The 13,703-nt window shown below is 49.2% G+C and overlaps 3 protein-coding genes across 3 annotated transcripts; 1 reads left to right on the top strand and 2 right to left on the bottom strand.

Annotated features, from left to right (window-relative positions):
• The first annotated feature begins 1,932 nt into the window (after positions 1-1,932).
• Positions 1,933-3,292, top strand: PHATRDRAFT_49764 (predicted protein). The gene is made up of 3 exons (XM_002184470.1): positions 1,933-2,078; positions 2,202-2,559; positions 2,719-3,292. Exons 1-3 carry the CDS (start codon positions 1,989-1,991, stop codon positions 3,117-3,119), a joined length of 849 nt encoding a protein of 282 aa, XP_002184506.1. The 5' UTR covers positions 1,933-1,988; the 3' UTR covers positions 3,120-3,292.
• Positions 3,293-3,318: 26 nt separating this feature from the next.
• PHATRDRAFT_49765 (predicted protein) lies at positions 3,319-7,571 on the bottom strand (the record flags this gene model as incomplete). Its single annotated transcript, XM_002184549.1, has 6 exons — positions 3,319-4,082; positions 4,153-4,571; positions 4,642-5,570; positions 5,662-5,846; positions 5,934-6,077; positions 6,161-7,571. The coding sequence occupies 6 exons, from the start codon at positions 7,569-7,571 to the stop codon at positions 3,319-3,321; spliced, it is 3,852 nt and encodes a 1,283-aa protein (XP_002184585.1).
• Positions 7,572-8,237: 666 nt separating this feature from the next.
• PHATRDRAFT_49766 (predicted protein) lies at positions 8,238-13,703 on the bottom strand (the record flags this gene model as incomplete). Its single annotated transcript, XM_002184550.1, has 1 exon — positions 8,238-13,703. The coding sequence occupies one exon, from the start codon at positions 13,701-13,703 to the stop codon at positions 8,283-8,285; it is 5,421 nt and encodes a 1,806-aa protein (XP_002184586.1). The 3' UTR covers positions 8,238-8,282.

Here is a 13,703-nt window from a genome sequence, read left to right on the forward strand (position 1 = left end):
TTTGCATTTCGAGCTTTAAATGCCAGTAGTGCGCCAGGCGGGCTTTCCCAACGGACGCTAAAAATGACTGATACATCTAAGTTGAGCGTTGGGTTTTGAAAAAGACTCTAAAAATTTGGCCGGACTTTGGAAACGGACTCTAATTTAGAGTCGGATTTCGAAACCGACTCTATTTAGAGTCGGATTCAGAAACCGACTCTAAATCCGACTCTAATTTAGGGTCGGTTTTTCAAATAGAGTCGGATTTAGGGTCGGATTTAGGGTCGGATTTAGAGTCGGATTTCGCAAGCGACTCAAGTTTTTAGAGTCGCATTTTCATTTTTGCTTCGATTTCCAGAGCCATATCTACTAGTAGATCTACTCACAGTCTATAGTAAAGTTGTCTTGTTTCTGCCCAATGAACAGTCATTTGGTTGCGGTGGTAGCGGAACGAGACAGAAGCCAAACATCAATCGGATTCCTAATTTCAACGCGATACCTTCGGGAGCAGATAATAGTTAAGAGTAGCAGCTTATTACTTTTGTCGAAGGATATCCAGGATGAAGAAGTCACACAGGAGAAGTGAAAGGTAGTAAGAGGGCTACTTGAAGAAGCGCTGTTAGCAGAAGAAATCCCAATTGCATCAATGGAAGTGTGACCAAAGGTAGTCGTCGACAACCCAGCATTCAATGGTATCCCCCATGGTGACAAATTCACTTGAATACTAAGACTGCTTCGCAAGAAGCACATGAAGGGTGATCTTCAGAAGAAAGAAAAGCCTAAGGTGATTGAGTGGAGCAAGTCAGCAGCAAAACAAGTCTCGAAGCAATATTTTCGAGAGGAAACGATTTCATCCAACTACCAAGATGCAAAACTAGTATGGAGGGACCATTGCAAGGACAACTGTGCTTTCAAAAGGATGCAGTGTGATACTGCCTTTGTTTGGCGTCTTAAAACTGAGCAAGATGACTACTTGAAAAAAGTCGAGAGGTGCCAAAAAACCTTTAGTATATCGAGAGCACCACGACAGCTATACTCAGTGTAAAATTGAGCTCGAAAGCAAATTTAGAGGCATTGAGGAGACCAAAAGTGAAACAATGGGTGACAAGGGGGCACATCTGAAGCGCAGCTTTGATGATACTGACTCTTTAGACTCTGATGATATGCACGATCTTGTGGCTGCTGTCAATTCTAGCATTTACTAGCTGTCAACGAAAAAGGCAACCAATTATAAAAAGTAGTACAAAGCAGCCAATTGTGAAGCACTAAATTAATTAGGAAACTTTCAACAGAACATCTCCTTGCACTATAAAGAAGCTACAGGAGTAGTAATTCTGCCAACCACCCTTTAGAACGAGAAGTCGAGAAAATGGGTTCATTGTCCACCATCCCTGAAAAAACAGTAGTGAGTCTACCAAATGTGTTGGCAACGGTGTTTCTTGGGGGTAGAAGAAACCGTCGGGGTACCGGGAAGATCATGCACTTGACCCAGAGGTCAATAGACGCGACAAGTAGAACTCGTTTTATGATCGAAATGAGCTCGAAAGTTGCAAAATATGGCATCGATCCGGATACTCGCGATGCGAGGAAAAATTGAGTCGCTTTAAAATCCGACTCTAAATCCGACCCTAATTTAGAGTCGGATTTTGATTTAGAGTCGGATTTCGAAAGCGACTCTAAAAATAGGGTCGGATTTCAGAAAGCGACCCTATTTTAGAGTCGGATTAGAAATCGGCCGATTTAATTAGGGTCGGGTTTCGAAAGCGGCTATAAAATTTTCTTTTTATCAATCAACGTATACGTAAAACGCCAGCCAGTATGAATGATACTTTTATCATGACAGAGTTTAGTGAAAATGTCTTCTAATTTTTTATTTCGTTTTTGATATTCGAGAGATTTGAGGCACGCCCCTGAAAATCTTTTGCCGTCAACGCGAAGGCAGTTGAAAAACCTTAGTTCGTCCTAATTGTGCATATCTTTGCCACATTCCTTTGTTGCTGCTGTCGATTATGTCGGAACCTCGCAAAGCTAGTTTGCTTGAATCCATGGGTTTAGGAGGAACCGCTGCGGCCTTTGCCGTGAATTTCACTCATCCGATTGTAAGTTGTTGGGAACTACGGGGTACAACATCGGCACTTCGTCGCGCCACATCCCTCCACTCCCGTGGACAACTTCTTAACCGGTCTTGCTTACTTCGCTTTCCTTTGTTATTCTCTCTGTAGGAAACGGTAAAGACTCGCATGCAAGTCTCGGGTGGCGGTATCGGCCCCACGGTGACCGGACTCCTGAACAAGGAAGGAGTGAGCGGCTTCTACAAAGGCCTCGTGTTTGCCTACGGTAGGGAGCTGTCCTACACGTCCATTAAACTCGGTGCATACGCTCCCGTCCGGGATGCCCTTGGCGCAGGCGCGGACGCACCGTTTTATCTCAAATTTCTGGCGGGGGCGATTACGGGAGGTGTCGGCTCTGTCGTCGGCAATCCGTTTGATGTCATGAAGACTCTGTCGCAGACGAATAAGGAAAAATCCGTCAGCCTCGCTACTTTGGTGGGAAATATGTATCGCGATCAAGGAGTCGGAGGTGAGTCTACGCTTTATTCGTTTAATATATGGGGGTACACTCGGCTGTGTCCAGGCCACTTGTAGACTGGACTATTGGTCGTTTATTGTTCCTACCCCGACTCTAGTCCAGATCTTCCCTCTGAATTCTGTTGATTTTTTTGTTTTCCGATCCTTGTAGGCTTCTATCGAGGAGTCCAAGTCAACGTTGCCCGCGCATGTGTCTTGAACGCCACCAAGATGGGCTGTTACGACATGTCAAAAGGGTACGTCACGGAGGCCACTGGCTGGAAACGGAAGGATGTCCGAACGTCGTTTGCTGCGGCATTCGTGGCCGGGTTTTTTATGACTTGCACTGTGGCACCGTGGGATATGCTTCGCACCAAACTCATGAACCAACCGACCGATGCCAAGATCTACGATGGATTCTCGGATTGCCTCCTGAAGACGGTCAAAGCCGATGGTGTCGCGAGTTTGTGGCGTGGTTTTATTCCAATCTGGGCGCGCTTTGCGCCACAGGCGACCCTCCAGCTCTTGACCATTGAATTTTTGTACGGTATTTGTGGATTTAAGAGCATCTAGAGGTTGCAAGGAGAAGCAGAGAAAAAAGAACGCGTGGTCTTTTTTGGCAAATATGGGTGGACACGTTGTTGATTATCAGAGAGTGATTTTTGTGCTGTGAATTTCATGTTTATCCGAAAGGTCGCATCGAAAGGCCCCGGCGAATTTGCATCAAATTGATTGTTGTCTGGTCTTTTCTCTATATTTATATGTTAGCATGTTAGACAAAGTCGATGTCGACGTCGTCATCCACTGCCTCTGTATCCAACGGATCTACAAGGTCTTGAGCTTTGTATGTATGCAAATCATCCTTCATTTCGACATCCTTCACTATGCTGCCTTCAGCTGGACTGACTCTTTCCACCGTAAGGCCTTCCTGAGTCGCGTAGGAATGTGCCTCATCTTCATCCACCTCCATAGGGTCATATGTTTCCGTCCAATCTGGACCAAAGACCATTTCCTTACTTCCGGACTGTGACGTTTCATGCATCCTACTATTGTCGTCATCATTAAGGTCATCGACAATCAATAATGAATCTTGGATTATGTTGTTTTCATTTGCTTCAATGCCCTTAACGACAGCGCTCCACCTTGCATTGGCTGTATCAACCTTGTCCTCATTGTTTACAACCACCTCGTTTCCTTCAGAGCTATCCGGGTCTTCAGGAACATTGTTGTCCACTTGAACTGTCTCTTCTGCTACTGCTTTGGCTTTCCGCCTGTCTTCTTTTGCTTTCCGGTCTTGCTCGGATTTCCACGGGACGTAGGCAGTACACAAATTTTCGACTAAAGTTTTCATTTCCTGGCGAAGGCGAGTAATGTCCTTCATGTCAAACTGAAACGGTTCGCTGTTCGTGATCAGCGAGCGAAAGCAGTCCTGTCGGTACTCCTGGAAAGAAAATGAAATATTACGGAGTTTGTAAAGAGCAAATGCGTACCGGCAAACAAACACTCCGCAATCCCAGGAATTGTTTTGATAAGGAACTACGTCGACATGCAACAAGAATGTATGAGAACATGGTCGAATCCAGTTTAGAAACAGATGCTGACGTACTTTTAGGATCAATAACGGGCATCGTCTTAGATTGAAACGGGTTGGGGATCGACGATGACTTGTGCAGCCGTTGCCATTCCGAGTTGAGCCATTGACGAATACGATGGGCGACCTGTGTCTTTTGGTGAGCTTTGAGAGAGTCGAGAAAGAGGATACAAGGCATTGGACTCGACTCATCCAGATGCTCGTCTTTCCCACGAAGATCAGGGTGCTGGAGAATCTGTCCCGGATTGACTACAACGCATAGCGACCAATGCAGACTTTTGTTGATTGGAACAAAAATAAATTTCTTGTCGAAAACGTCAATTCCTTTCCGCTCAGTCCATTTTGTGACGGCAATTGATCCATCTTCGAAAAGACTCGTATAAAAGTGTGAAGAAAAGACATGAAACTTTGACAAGTCGTCAAACCGCGAAATCCTGTTGTAAACGAAGACAACGGTGTAAGGAAAAATCAAGCAGGGCCGTCGGTTCGCTTAAGTAAGCTTACCATAGCATCCAAAAATCAATTAGGGTATCGTTAAGGTATTCGTCCTCAATCACTAGCCTTTCGTAGTCGGTTACGCGAATGATTGCCAAATGAGATCGGTTGTTCATGTTGTTCATGTCGGCATTTCCACCGTCGCAATCAGCTGACTTTTGCTCAGGTGAGGGTATTGATGACTCAGAAAGTGCGCAGACTTGCAGATTGGAATCACAACGGCTATCATACTTTGCCTCTGTCAGATGCACAGCGGCCTGGTCGAAGATCTTTTCGTCGGCATCAAAGGGATAGATGAGCAAAAGGTCATCCTCCTTCCGCCCAGCAAGAAAACTATTCTTCCTATGAACAGACAACGAATGCATACTTTTTTGACGATGCCTTGCCTCTCGCTTGCAATCGTCAATTAGCGGCTGGCAATATATTTCGGCAGAAGCAGAGTCGAGCTTGGAGTGATCATTGAAGAAAAGATCCATAGCAGGAGGTCGGCTTGTTTGGATGGTTTCCACTAAGTCCCGGAGGTCCTTGTTCTCCCGAAATTCTATGAGGATAAACATCCTTTTGGTGTTTTCTTTGTCTGGTTGATAGCTGTTGGAGTAAATTTTTAGGCCATTTTGGTTATTTGGCACAACTTTGATTGCCAAAAAACTACCAACGGCGTCTTCCTCGCCCTCGTTGGTTTCCGCTGAAAATTCTTCATTGAGGTAGTATTTGCATTCCGTCAAATCATGCTGCAGATCCAATTCCAGAGTAGCTTTGTTTAGGGATTCGGTCCCTTTGCGCGTGGTTTTCTTGTGTGGCTCGAATTCGAGCATTAGCTTGCAAGTAGCTCTGAGGCGAATCTGACAACCGGAACAGAAAACTTTTGTTCCGATCGCAATGCGAATGACAGCACAATTAAGCGTACGCTTGACGCTGCGAGTGGCCATAGGCGGAGACTATAGAGTGGTGGATGAGGGCGAGTTAAAATAAAGATAAGTATGGAAAAACACACTGACGATTCCGATCAAGTCATCAAAGTACCCATACCTTTGTCATTTCACTTTCAGAGTCATCCAAAATTTCCACAACCTCTGGTTCTTTCGTTTTCTTCTTTAGCAGAAGTCTTTCGCTGCTGCGAGGCTGGCTTTTACAAAAATTAAGTTTTGTTTTAAAGGGTGTAGTATGCTCGGAAAAGCTCGTGAGGCCGACTCCTTTGCACTCGAAGAATGGATCTGTCAAGTCAATTCAGCAGTGTTAGACGATGGTGATTTGTCCATCCTGGTCTGCTGGTTCGACCAGGAACTGGTCTTGAAACGCACCTTTCCGGTCTCGCTCCGGAGTCTGGTCGAGTAAGCTGCTTTCTTGCCCTTTATGAGAAAAAGAATTGCCTATCGTAATCTTTTTTCCTTTGATTGGTTTTCTTTTGCAGTCAGAAGATACGCCTCTGTGCTGCAAAGTCTTGCCTAGATGTAATAGTTGGAGGTACGACAATCGAAAGTGAGCTGGTAAGCAGTCATTGGAGCTAAAAATTGTTGATCAAACGTACTTTGTGCATCTGGATTCAATTGCTTCGATAAGCTAAGTTTCTTCTCTTTCTTCTGGGACTGCAGAGTATTCAAAAAGCCAAGTTTTGTGCGCGCTATACCTTTGCGTCCTCTGTCAACTATTCTGGAAAGAAAAGAAGATGATGGCTGATCTTGGTCACTACCAGCATCGAAATTCACGGCAGAATGATTGGTAGGTTTCGTAGGTACAACATCACTTTCGAGGCCGCTTTGGAGAATGGTGTTTACGACAGCTAAAGAATGACGGGCTTGTCGATTGCGGCTTGTTGTGTAGTCGTCATCGTCGTCGGACATTTCCCTCCATAAAAGTTTTTTCGATGGCTTGTGTTCGTTTTCATTCTTCTCCGCTTCACTATGTTGCTGTTTGATCGCGGCCGTCGCAAGGTCGACTGGGCTTTCCTTGGTACCGGCGTCGTCTGTCTTGGATGACTGTGACGGTCTTTCCAAGGAAGTCCAAAGCTTGCTTGACGACCTCTTCCCGGGAACAGGCGTTCCCTTACAACTGAGGAGAGGCAACTCCACAGCATTAGCTTCTAAACCGCTGGATGTGACTGAGTCGGCGGATGGACAACTGCTAGTGAGCTGCGTTTTAGTTCGGGAGGGTTGTCTTTTGGCGCTAGTATGAACGTCGATACTTTTCGGGAGAGTCTCGCAGGTTTGTACAGCGGAAATTCCTTCATCAGCAGTATTGTCTGAGTCACCATCGCATATGCTTTCGACGCGAGCTTTGGGGCAGTTGTGGCGGGGTTTCAGTTTGGGGACGATGAACCTCACATCCAAACGCGAGCCCCTATGAGGTCGATGTTGCTCTTGAATCGATTTCTTTGTGTAGTCACTGTGGGTTTTCTTCTTACGAGGGATGGGTTGATTTGACTGGGCGGTCCTTCGCACCTTCTCCTCCGAGACGAGACCCGATTGTCTATCAGCCCATTCGATTCCATCTCTAGAATTGCCGACGGCCGCCATGCCGGGTTGCGGAAAGTTGGACACAAGACGGCGACTTCCCGTAGCTTGCTGCTGTGATCGCGCTTGCTGTAGTGGCTCCACGTTACCTTCTCTACGAGAACGTTTTCTGGAATGCAATTTGTTGACAACAGGCAGCTGCGCAGACTCCACTACCGTACAGTTTGGCATGGTGACAACCGGATGCCCAGTTTTTGAAGGACCAGCCATGTCTTGTAAGAAACTAATACCGCGATCATCCCTCATGGAGGGTACTTTTCCGTTACTGTGATCGTTTGCATTGCTGGTGGGAGAGCACGGACCCTCTTGTGGGGGCGCGCTGTCGCCTGTATTCGTACTGCGTTGTCCATACGCTGACTTCGGCCTCTGGTGTCGTCCATACATGGAGTGTCGCCTCTTTCCGTTTGGAAAGGATCGAGATTCGCTCATGTTATTGAGGGCGAGTACACGACGCCTCCTATGCAATTCTGAAAAATGTCAGGGAAATGTAATTGCTCCAAAGCAGCGAATTGCACGAATAAATAAATTCGAAGGCCGATCAGCTATCTCAACTGAAGAACAAGAAGTCAATCCAGTGACTACTTGAAAGTCTCCTTCGATTGAGCTCGAAACCTATCGTTGACTGCGCCTGAAGGCTAACAAAATTTACTTCTTTGCCGCTCTAGCAATTTCCGACTCGACCAATTCGGTTTTTAGGTCGTCGTTTCGATGTCTCTGCCGCACAAGGAGACTGCAGCTTGTCATCGTCGGTGTAAGGGATCCTCCCGTTTTGACTGGTTTCGGGAATTCGATCACAAAGCGTCGATGGCAGATGCATATCGGAGAACATTCGATTGCAAAACCCAATCACCGCGCCAGATCTGATACACTTAATTACTGAGACAAAAATGGCGATAATTTGGATATCCGAGGACAACAAGTTCCATTCAGAATAGATAAGTATCACAATAAAATTCTGAGAGCTCTCCAGTTCGTCCGCTGCTGTCTACGCCTGTCCGAAGCGGAAGGACAAAAACCACGATTTTGAAGGGTTGCCTTATGACAGCGATTTGGCTCATCTCCTACCTGGCCGGCATTTGCGCAAAAAATGTTTTGCCAAAAAAAGATTAGGAAAAAACAGACTAATTATCGAGTGTGTGCCTATGCCGCCAGGATGCCCTGTTGGAAAAAGTCCATTATTTCCTCCTCGGATTGTTCCACTCCGGTTACTTGCAGCAGCTCGTCAATATTAGTGCATTTTTGACAAAGCTCAATTTTACTCACCAATCGTTGCGCGCTTTGCTGGACATCTACGTCTTCCATGTGCAGTGAAAATTCCGCCGAAAGCCCATCCAAAATCCCGAACAAAGTCAGCATTGGTCTTAGAGGACAGGCAAAGTCCCACAGGGACGCCTTCTTCGCCGCAGTATGACGCCGTCCTCGACGTGCTGGCACCACAGTGGTGTCCTTTTCGGGGGTATCATTCTGCACATCCCAATCACAGAATGATGACGAGCGGACACGTCGTATGCTAGTCTGACATCCAGAGCCTTCAACCTGGATCGCATGGCGACGACCAGCGCACAACAGGAGACCTTGCAGGAACAATGGTTTCCCTATTTGCCACTGTCGTTTAGGGTGTGGCGGTCGATGACTTGCGGTATCTTCGTGACCGTCTTCGTGGTTATTGTGGAAAAGAATGGATGTCAATCCTGCCATCGCTGCGGCATCGGCAACGCCACGTTGAAGATTTGAGCGGTTTAGACCGGAAAAGTCTTTAGCCTTCACAATTTCGCAGGCCGCCAAAAACCCTGCCGATAGACATCTAGCATGCTGTGAAACTTCCGGCTGATCAACCTGAGCGTTTTTCTCATACATGTCAGCCTGAGAGAGTTGGTAGTAGAGCAATTGTACATTGGAAGCGAGTGACCCCCCACCGCAGTCTACGCTGAGGGATTCACCGTATGCAAGACGTAGCAACAGTAAGCGAACATCGTGTAGAACTGTCCACATCATAGCTGTGGGTGTTGCGCCCAGTAGGCTGGAAATTGACGCTTGGTGTTCCGACAAGGCTGAGTCAACCGCCACCAGCGGGACTTTTGAACAGCCACTACTCGAAACCAAAGGTAAAATTATGTTGCATTTGACTCGATTATTACGAAGATTGGCCCCTTCCCATTCCGCTTTGGGAGCTTTCGAATGGCTCTGGTCCGCTTGCCGGGCTCGTCGATGGCATGAGAAGTGAATCGCGTTCCCGGCGGAAACGGTAGTTGTGAACAAAGAGCGTCGGCTGTCGCCACTCGCCCCTACGCAGTACGAAGGAGAGGAAGTGCTATTTAGGTCGTCACCGGCAGATCTACCTGCCAGGAACCAGCAATTGCCAGTGTGAGATCCAACCAGTGACTTGGGCAATTCTTTTGGGAGTGCTTTTAGCAGCATAGTACCATCGATGCTTGCTCGGGAACCACAATGGTCAAGAGGTATCGATACCTTTTTTACAAATGCATACAATCCCAAGAGCTCGGAAGGTTGCAACGTGCGACCTTCTTGACAAACAGCACATTTCAAGCCAGACTCGTCCTCCATGTTCTCCATCTCGTCCATCCATGCAGGTTTCTCGGAACTTTTCTTATCCTTTCCTATCGGAGCTCTCGCAGCCGTGGCCATACCATCTTCGGCAGGTCTAGGCTGGGCAGCCACGGACGAATCGCGAAACAATCCAAAGACGGGAGAAAAGAAAGAAGCCGCCGTGGCTCGAACACCGGTCTGTAGGTCCGGGTTCACGGTGGCAGCCATGGAGGTCGTCTTGCCCATGACCATGCCACCAACCGAAATCTTCCCAAGTGCCTTCGCTCGGCGTTCCTCTGCCAGTTCCTTTTTACGCATTCGTGTCTTTTGGCGAACACCATTTACCAACCGGGACACCTTCATGTTATCCTCCATAATTTCATCCAGAAGTGTTTCCGCAGATAACCCCAATCCTCGTGTATCCACGCCCGCGGATACATTGCTCGACGTCGCTTCCAGCCAGTGACACGACCGCAAAAACTCGGGTGACCTGGACAGACGAGACTGCGTTTCTACATGCTTTTGACACAAACCCGACAGAATGCCGAAGGCTGTTTTAGTCCCCCCACGGGCAAAGTATTCCTTCCAGCTAGTCTCCAGAAGCCTTTTGATACTAGTCCCTTTTCCTTTGTATCGTTTCTTCTTCTTGGGCAAATCTTCCATACCTTCTCCCTTGGGCCACAATGCAGTTGACCAAGTTGGCGGCTGATTTGGCATGCCTTCAACGATAAAAGACGACAAGCGGTCTACGAATCCACAGCGAATCAATTCGGACCGGAGAGAGTTACATACTTCGTTCGGTGGTAGACTTATTGCTGTTTGAACAAAAGTTCTGGCCAATATCGCACTTTTTGAAGAAGAAGGCGAGTCTTCTGCTTCAAGCTCCGCCAATCTGCTCAAGTCAATCTGACGGTTAAAGTGTTGGGCCAATTCCCGCGACAAATTGGCTTGACCATAAGTCAGAAAGGGCAGCAATTTCGCAATCACATTTCGCAGCGGTGCGCTCAAACAGATGGTTTCAATAGATTGCAGTAGGAGCGGCATACTAGACGCATCCTGACCAGAATCCGAGGCATAGCCTTCATCTTCCGAAACGCCCGACTCACGACGCGATACAGAAGTCGAAATATCAGAAGTCAAGATCTCAATCAGCTCTTGGAGCTTGTCGGCGGTTGCGTTGGATACGGTGCTCGAATCTGCTGCTGCGTTGGGTTCTTCGAGTGCTTTCAGCACTTCTAGCAATAAGGTCAGTAGGACCGTTGGAGCTCGCGCTTGCAACATTTTTTTGCGATTGCTCGCCAGCTTGGCACAATATCCCAACAGGATCAAGCCTGGATATGGCGGATCTGCTTGAAACTTTTCGCGGGCCCAATTCTTGACTTCCCAATCATCCCGACGAATCCTCCGCAACGTGTCCATCAAGTTGTGTTGGATGGATCTCAGCAACACAAAAAGACCGCGTCCTTCGGTAATCAGTCGCGTCAGCCCAAATTGTTGTTCCAAGGCCTCCTCGACTTGGGCCGGACTCGCGGCAGCCACCGGCGCGTCCGGGTCCACCAGCTCTCTAATAGTATCTTCCGTCGCTTCGCCGTCTACTCCAGCCAGTCTATAGGTCGCCACCATTGGGGGCAGCTGAGACACGGGCGTATCCGCGGTGACAGATCGACCCGATCGGGCCACGGAATTGAAGATGACCGACAGTCCGCCAGCACTCGAAAAGAAGGACGGTTGCGACGACATGGCGGCGCCACTTCCGTGCTCCAGCAAGTGATCCCGCCACAAAGTGGCGTGGACCACCCGTAACCGCAGTTGATTATCAAGGATTTTACCTCCCACCAGAATTTCAATCAGTTCGGCGGAATCCGACATTTGCAAATCGTCCGCCACGTGTTGACGCAAATCGGCTACGATAGGGTCGGCCGACGGTAGCTGAGACAGCGCGACGGGATTAGTGGACAAGGAGCCCCGAAAGAATTCTTCTTGGGTCGGGGCACGACGTAGAATGACTTTAGTCTGGATCGGCTTTTTGGGAGGCTGCACAATGACGTTGACGGACTGTAGTAAGGAGGCTTCTCCGGCGACATTCAAATATTTTTGCCGTGAGTGCGCTCCCACGACAGTGTGGGGGTGATGCGGATACTGCATTTCCAACACGTTCCTGGCGGCGATAAGATAAAGCTTGCGGCGTTCTTCTAGAGGAGGGTCGAGGGACGCTAGCGCTTGTGTATCTTCTTCGTCTCCGTCTCCTTCGTCATCACCGTCGTCCTCGTCCGAACTATGCGGGTGGAGTTGCTGAAAGCGCAAACGATTTAGGAGTCTTTCGGCGACCGGGTCGTCCTCTTCCTCGTCATCGTCGTCGGCGTCTTCTTCTGCAATTGTATCGTCTTCGTCGTTGTCATCATTATCATTGCCACCAATTTCGTCGTGCTCAACCTGTTCCTCTTCCTGTTCGTCCACCATATCCATGTGGTCATCGTCAAAATCACTAGAAGGAAGTGCTTGTTCCAAGTCTGACACGTAACTCTTGACGGGCGAACATTCGTAGTCACCATCCTCGTCTTCTTCTTCTTCTTCGTCGTCGTCTTCATCCTCATCATCCTCTACACCGGACATTATAACCGATTCAGCCGAGAGTTCACGGACGGCCGGACTGGATCCGGGTGGGATTGGTACATCTCCAGCAGCAGCACCGACTGGCGTCTCGTCGGTTGTTTCTGCCGTCTTCGTCGCTGTCATGCGGGGCACGTACACGTTCGTGCGCGGTTGAATCATGGCGTGCAAAAGGGGCAAAACCGTAGCCAAGCTGCGGGAGTTGACCCGTTCCGGAGGACTGGTAGAGGCCAATGCGTGGTAGAGTCCTACGAGGGTGGCAAGGGGCGACAAGGTGTCCTCGTCAGGCGCTACTTGCAAAGTCGTCGGCGATGGTGTGGTCGTTGTTGTTGGTGGTGATGATGAATGCAACGGTGGTATCGACGAACGGGTCCAAAGGTACCGACGTGCGACGGCACGAATTTGCGGCACTTGTGCCTCGTGCGGAGCACAGAGAACAACACGGGAGATCCATCGGAGCAAGGCCGCGAGGACGTTGGCGTTCCAGGTTCGTTCGACCAGGTTCGAGTAGGGATGCGATTGTCCCGGAAGGCGATCCATCCCGATCATGGCCACGTGCCAGGCCAATTGCGTCAGCCAGGCCAAACCCCCGTTGGCTTGTGGATTTCGCGGCGTGCGCCAGACTAAAAAGAGAGGCAACCAAGAGTTCCATTCCTGGTCGTCGATGGGCTCGTGGTGATTTTGATCGAGCAAGAGTACATGCTGAAGCAGGGCAATCGATTCCAAAACCACGGGCCAAACGGGAGGTTCGGAAGGATTCCGGGGCGGCCCGCGTACTCGGGCACCGGGCCCAAGGTGCGTTTCCAGTCGGTGCAGGAGCGAGCGGACGAGTCGGGCGTGTTGTTCCGTCGGATCCGCGATCGATGCGTTATGCGACGGGAGTGTCCGCGTTGGTTTGGATTCTTCGCTATTGGAGTCCTGTGGGGATGCGGGATGGGTGTTTCTACGAAACGTGTGGACGAGACGCGGATGGCTCTTCGCCAGGTCAACGCGCGCTGCGGCACACCGTGGACAGGTACACGCGTGAGACAACAAGGCCCGGACTACGGATTGACGCGACGCTACCGAGTCCCCGTCGAGGATCTGCCACAACCAGTGCGATCGTTGCGGGGACAACGTGGCTGTAGCTGTGATTGCTGTGCTTTGGACTGTGGTTGCTGCTTCGGTGGTGATGGGAAGGAATTCTCCCACGGGATTCCGTTTGCGTCGTTTGGCGGTAGTACGACGGAGGTCTTTGTTGGGCAAACGAATACGATTCGAGCCGCACGTAGCAAGGGTGTCGAGCCAACGAGCGACGACGCGCGCGGCTTCGTCGCACCGCAAGGCGTCGTGCACGACGTCCGGCGAGGCGTGGAGTAAACCCTCCGCCACCAAGGCTACCGAGTCTACTTTGGAACGGGACAT

This window comes from Phaeodactylum tricornutum, chromosome 24 (genome assembly GCF_000150955.2).
Source record: "Phaeodactylum tricornutum CCAP 1055/1 chromosome 24, whole genome shotgun sequence".
In the NCBI taxonomy this organism is placed as follows: Eukaryota; Bacillariophyta; class Bacillariophyceae; order Surirellales; family Neidiaceae; genus Phaeodactylum; species Phaeodactylum tricornutum.

Excerpts from the sequence above, each read along its gene's own strand:
- PHATRDRAFT_49764 (XM_002184470.1), top strand. The coding sequence starts at position 1,989 with ATGTCGGAACCTCGCAAAGCTAGTTTGCTTGAATCCATGGGTTTAGGA. Across the intron at positions 2,079-2,201 it reads TGAATTTCACTCATCCGATT|GAAACGGTAAAGACTCGCAT; the intron begins GTAAGTTGTTGG and ends TTCTCTCTGTAG. Across the intron at positions 2,560-2,718 it reads TCGCGATCAAGGAGTCGGAG|GCTTCTATCGAGGAGTCCAA; the intron begins GTGAGTCTACGC and ends CGATCCTTGTAG.